Source organism: Atta cephalotes (genome assembly GCF_000143395.1).
Source record: "Atta cephalotes unplaced genomic scaffold scaffold00001, whole genome shotgun sequence".
Classification (NCBI taxonomy): domain Eukaryota; kingdom Metazoa; phylum Arthropoda; class Insecta; order Hymenoptera; family Formicidae; genus Atta; species Atta cephalotes.
This window is the reverse complement of record NW_012130065.1, coordinates 877,091-883,415: the sequence shown is the minus strand read 5'-3', so window position 1 is coordinate 883,415 and position 6,325 is coordinate 877,091. Positions and strand designations below refer to the sequence as shown.

The 6,325-nt window shown below is 31.7% G+C and overlaps 1 protein-coding gene across 1 annotated transcript; it reads right to left on the bottom strand.

The window, feature by feature from the left end:
* Positions 1–290: 290 nt before the first annotated feature.
* On the bottom strand, positions 291–1,306 carry LOC105617684. The gene is made up of 4 exons (XM_012199243.1): positions 1,295–1,306; positions 1,135–1,214; positions 906–1,045; positions 291–412 (listed from the first exon to the last, which is right to left on the bottom strand). Exons 1-4 carry the CDS (start codon positions 1,304–1,306, stop codon positions 291–293), a joined length of 354 nt encoding a protein of 117 aa, XP_012054633.1.
* Between the last annotated feature and the right edge of the window lie 5,019 nt (positions 1,307–6,325).

Sequence of the window (6,325 nt, the reverse complement as noted above, 5' to 3'; positions counted from 1 at the left end):
TATTAATTATTTATTTATTATATATATATATATATATATATATATATATCTGAAGATATTATTCTTACTAGAATTTATTAAAATTTATTTAAATTCGAATCATGAATAAATTTCAATAGAAAAACGAAAACGAAAGAAAGATATATATAACTATCCTGATAGCAAAACACGAAGACAGATTTTGAATATGGCTATCAATTTTTGGTTGCAGAAAGACAACAAATTGTACACAGAATTTGTATTATCTGACATGATCAGCAAATTACTGTCAGAAATATGACAAAGACATGCTATGCCAGCAGATTAGTAACCGAACAAAGTCCTGCATAATCTGACAGCAGATTGAGAACAGATTGAGAACCTGATTCGAGCAAATTCTGCTCGATTTCTGCCATCAATCTACTGGCATAGCCTGTCAGCAGGTTTTGTCGACAAATCCACAGCTAAATGAGGACACAGATGGTCATGGTTTTATCCTTTTGACTCCAAATTGCTAACGTTTTCAGAAGATAATTATTTGATTTTATAATTCCTATTTTAAATCCTTTTTTGGATTTAATCCTTTTTAATCTTTAATCTTTAGATTAATAATATTAGATATTAGACTTTTTTAATATCTAACAAATTTTAATTATCCCGCTAAATTTTTTATAAAAAATTAATTTTCGAAACATTGTTTTAAACATTGTTAACATTGTTATTTGTTACATTGTAACTAGTTATATCTTTGTATCTTATTTAGAAATAGGTATCGCAAAATGAGAAGAAATCTAATTTGATCAAAACAGAAACAAGTTAAATTAAATTCCTCTTCTTTCATCTTCTCTCTTTGTCTTTTTCTCTCTCTATTTCTCTCTTATTTATTGTGTTCTAACTTTACTAGTCCAAGTAACGAAAGCTTTTACTTACGTCGAGAATCGCGATCAAGAATTTCATAGGAAGTCTGCAATCTCCATCGTCGCAGTTTGAAGAGCGCATGACTGGCAAGGGTGTTAGGCGCTTCCTCGCTTGTGAACCTCGACATGCCGGGTTATAGGGTTCTTGCCTGCAAGTAATGCGATCTTGTTTATATCCACGATTCCATTTTTCTTATTATACGAGGAAAAGAAAGAAGTTTATGAATATGACACTCACTCGCAATCCACTGCACCGACCCAGGATTGATAATAGCACAAGAGAATGGCGAAGATAATTAAAGACCGCTGCACAAACGTCTGTAAAGAAATTAAGATTACATATGAATCTCTGCGTGCGACATGCAAAAAATTATGAAATTATTATAACAGGGAAACACTTGCAATTCCATTCTGCTCCAAATCTTTTAAATTCATTCGTTTATTAATAAATTCCCAAGTTATTAATTACTCCCTTAAAAGGTCAGAGTGTTCGCGCCAGTACGTAAGGATAATCAAGAATGTCGAAGGAAGAATGTCGAAGGAAGAATGATTCGTGCGAAGTTATCGACAAAATTTTAATGAACTCGTAACGAGTTTGCAGCGTAAAGTACGGCAATCAGTGCTAAGCCGATTTAGATCGACGCAGCCAAATTGACATTGTTGAAGCGTTCTTCCTGGAAGCAGAATCAGAAGCAGAACGGATCGTCCGCTGATGAAATATAATTGATTTCACAGGACATGAAAAAGTATATCCTTACAAGAAAACAGAACGGACTCGTCTTAACGAATAACGAATAACGATAGAAAGGTCAAAGTTCATTTGCTGGAACTTCATGACAGAACGGCGGATAACAACCAACATTCTTTCTGGCGATTTAGTGCGAAATCGATATTCGCGCAGCTATTTATTTGTCGACATGGCGAAAATGATATAATAAACATGGCCATTCATGTCGGCCAATTTGCAGCGTCGTGTTATATTTCTCTCGGAGAATCTCTCGTTGTAACGGCCGCAAAGGTTTGCCCACGCTTTCTGGACTTTATTCGATTTTCCGCTCGCGATTGTACCGACAAAGGGGAAAGGTCGGTTAGCGAAGTTGTCATGAATTTTGAAGGCATATGCCACCCTGTGTTCCATATTTCATGTACAAAGCTAGTCTAATTTTGAATTTCGTTTATCCAATTCCAACGTAAATCGGTCTAATATTTGCGCGATATCATATATTCAACAATATCGCGTTCAGTCACGTTTAGCGCTAAACAGCGCCGATGGCAAGCGTTTTGCTCGCGTTACGTAATAGAGTAACCGATGGACTTTGTTCGTTGCGTAAAGTTTGCGATCAAATCGGAAAATTATTTGATTGCAACTTAGCTTTAGGCGACGATGTAATCTATATTTATACAAGTTGTGACTTCGGGTCTCTTTTATAACGAAGAGCTCTCGGATCTCTCTTGCAACAGAATCCTTATCACGAAGTATTTATAGATATCAAATAAGCTTTAAACAATCTCTGAATTCCGATTAAGAAACTCTCTGGTTAGAAAAATTCAGTGTAATTGTAAAAATTCGTGAAACAAGCTTTGCAGCTTTGTTAATTTAAGCTGAACTTCAACTTCACAAATTAAAGTGAAAGAAAGCTTTCAAAATTTTTTCTTAAAAAACTGAGCAAACAAAATCCTCATAATAGGAGTGTATAAAAAAATTTTTTTTTAATAATATGAATTATTATTTTATTATACTTTTTTTAAATTTTACGAAGAAAGCTTCTCGGCTAACGACGCTCAGAGAGAAAAATATAATAGTGAATTCTATAATAAAATAATAAAAATAAAAGGATGCAACGGGACTTTTTTTGTACAAAAATGTTTTACCGCTTTTTTATTTTAATACACCGTCTTTTCCATGGTTGGTCGAATCCCCCCGTTATTGTCGGTCTTTGGCGATTGAACGAAGTTGAACGCACCGATCACGTAACACACATATCGTAAAGAGTCGTCTCGTAAGACCATTTTTAGAATACAAAAATGAATTTCCCTCATTCTTGGGGAATCTTTTAAAATATTATTTCTCGATACTCGTTTATAATCGATCAATAAATAAATAGGTTGTATCTCGCGAGCAGCATGTATTAATTTTACTCTTTTTCTCTTTCTTCTTTTCTTCTTCTATCTCATGAACTTCTGCTAATCTTACAATGGATTATCTCGAGCGTGAATTTTTTCTCTTCGTTATGAATCGACGTACATTTATACAACACGCGAAGCTACTTCCTTTTCTGTGTTAATTTGAAAAAATGATTCTTCGATACACAGTAAAAAGATTTTGATAATTAAACTTTGCGTATATTTTTTAAATTGAGTTAATAGTAAATGTGAAAAAATATTCCATAATTCACATTCAACAAATGCGAAATAAAAAGCAAAAAAAAATAAAGATTAAGGTCCGTTAGAATGTTTCCATGTCGAAGAAACCATTAATAAACTCATTCGAAACCGTATGCGAATATGCAATTAGGTACTGTGACGGTAATTGAATTATTTCCAATTGCGTACTTCCCTAGAAATTTTAGACTTTCTTCTCTTATTTTGCTGTAATATATTTTAATTTCATTACCTATTGATATTCGTTTTTCTTCCTCTGTTCCGTATTTTCAGATCAGCTGCTCTATCAGTCAGTTCTTTTCACGCAATTTTATAGTACTGCTTTTCAGAGAAATACAATTATCTGAGCAAAGTAAAAGAGAATCCAGCAATTACACAAAGTATGCTTCAGCTGGAATTATATAAGACGCGTTAACAGAAAATGTCAAGCTTTATTAAGAAAGTGTAAGGAATTGTTTCTAACGCAACCGAACTTTTTTTTTCTTCCCTCTAAAATTACAATTATCTAATTAAAGTAACTTTGATTAAATACATCTAACTCTAATCGACCATTATTCAAGCTGATTGTAATTGATGAATAGTATTTTATATCTCTTTGCTTCGTATAGAAGGGTATAAGCATCATGTTTGGAAAGCCTCCTGCTTATTGTTATCATGCGAGAAGTTTCATTGTATAATAACAATTTAGCACGAATGGTTATTCTGATAACCAAGATAATTCTTAACGACGCCTCCAGGTATGTTCTCTTGGATTTTACCTTTTACCGCTTAAGACAATAAAAATACTACGCGACAAAGAAGATATTAAATCTTCATACAAAAAGATTCTTGATAAATTGAAGAAAGCTGCGATAGAACAGCAAATGCAGAAAATGTTATTTCTTTTTTCGACGAAGTTTTTTTATTTTTTTATTTTTTTTCAATTCCTTGTCTATTGACTAAAATATTTCTAATAATCATTGTTGAATGAAAATCGACTGAGAAATGTTCAACATAAATAAACGAAGATCATATTCGGTAAAAACAAGTTTTGATGCCTATAATATTTTTATTTATAATATTATTAATAATATTTATTTGCTGACGTAATTTTTGGTAAATTGTAAAAATTTTTCAATAATCTCTTCTTATACTTATCTTATTATTATTAAATAATATATGGGGAATATTGTGTCTAAAAACAACGTTCATTCATATTTCATGATTTGATCTACGTAGGTATGAAATATATCATTTATATTCGCGTATTATAAAATTTATCAAAGAGATCACTCTCTGAGTGAGAGTAAACAGTACCGACAATGGGGCACAGACGATAATAATGTCGCACACAACCGATTTTAGTTAATTGGTGATCATCGTAATTGCGGAAATCATGCAAATGGATTACTACTCGTTTAATAAGGTTCGGTTCCCGTAACTCGAGAATCGATTCGATTACACGTAATATCTCGAACATCGAAGATCATCTTTTCACTTAAGAAAATCGTAATTCCCAATAAAATTACAATAAAGAAATTAAATATATTGTTTTTTTATTATATGATATAAAAATATTATATGATATAATTATATGATAAAAATATTATATGATATAAAAATCGTTAACTTTACAAAATAAATTTAGAGAAAGTGTATAAACCATAGTTAATTAATTTTGATGAAGTTCTACCGTCTGTATTATCTTGAATATATCCGAATGATTCAAAGCGAAATACGGATTGCGGATAATCCAGTTGTGTCAAAAGCAAGTATCATGAATGTATTGTTAACTCAATTAGAAAACGACGTTTGTCATGGGATAACACAGTCTGTAAGAACGTCGCGTTATTAGGTCCTTCAAATAAAATCACGTAAACGAAGATAAACGTGAATTAATGCGATATAATCACGATATTTGCGATACTTCTGCCTTGAGGATGATATTCATTATTAAACAACATGTTGTGCGTGGACAATCTTAATTCGCATTCGTCTTCGTTTGAGATGGCACGATGCCGACCACTCATCCTTATTAATCTGGTTACACAGGACGTGATCTCATTTTTGAAAACAGCGCAGACTTAATTCCCGCACTCTTGTTTAGCTTGTTAGCGAAATATTTTGCTGCCACGCAGAAATCACGTGGGATGATCTCGTCAGATTTGGAATATTTGTTCTTTGTCAAAAGGTCACAATGGACACGTGGTACATGGATATCTTTCAATCACTGACGAATAATTTAATGTTCGTTATTCGTCCAAGCGACAATTATCGAATCGGGCGGAAATACGATCGTAAACTAGTAATGATTTCGGCAATATAATCATCGTATGAAAGCTGGCGTTTAGATTTAAGTTTCAATGATACTGTTATCAATTTATAAAAAAATATAATAGTATATTCGCTAAAATTACAATCTTCTTCTGCTATTAATTTCTTTTCTTCACGTATATTTTCCTAGTATCTTGTATCAAGTAATAAATTGTTACGTCTATCGCGCCTGACTCGCTTTTTGTATTTTAAAAAATTGTTACAAAATCAAACATGTAAAACCGCGACCTAAAGAGAAGCGACCTAAATATAAAAGATATTGGTAAATAATTAACATTATTATGTTTTCCATCTCATCATATTAATAATATGGCACGATAATTTCGAAATGAGCAGCACTTGAAAAAGCTTAATATAAATTCGGTCCTATACAAATTCATTAAGCTATCATTTAATTAAGTACTATCGAAAGTCAGTCTGATTAGGTACACCGTAAACAGTATCATATACAACAATTTGCATGCAGGATTCAAATGAATTGTAAACAATAATGCATATATTTGGAAATGAATAATTCGACGAATAATCAAATATGACATTAAGATAGACCAAATATTGTCGTCATATTTAGAGATTTTAAGAGGATTTATTTAGACACATTTAAATGCATTCGCATTTAAATTTGACATTCTACAGAGGGACAAAAATTTCTTTTTGATATTTAGACTTATCATTATAATCAATTTACAATTCAAATTTTACTTACATTTCATTATGATATCTTAAAAAAACTT

What these genes read in the sequence shown, in the direction of transcription:
- LOC105617684 (XM_012199243.1), bottom strand. An exon ending in GTCGGTGCAGTGGATTGCGA is followed by an intron (nt 1,046 to 1,134) that starts GTGAGTGTCATA and finishes CATTACTTGCAG; the next exon opens with GCAAGAACCCTATAACCCGG. An exon ending in GATCGCGATTCTCGACGTAA is followed by an intron (nt 413 to 905) that starts GTAAAAGCTTTC and finishes ACCTGCTGACAG; the next exon opens with GCTATGCCAGTAGATTGATG.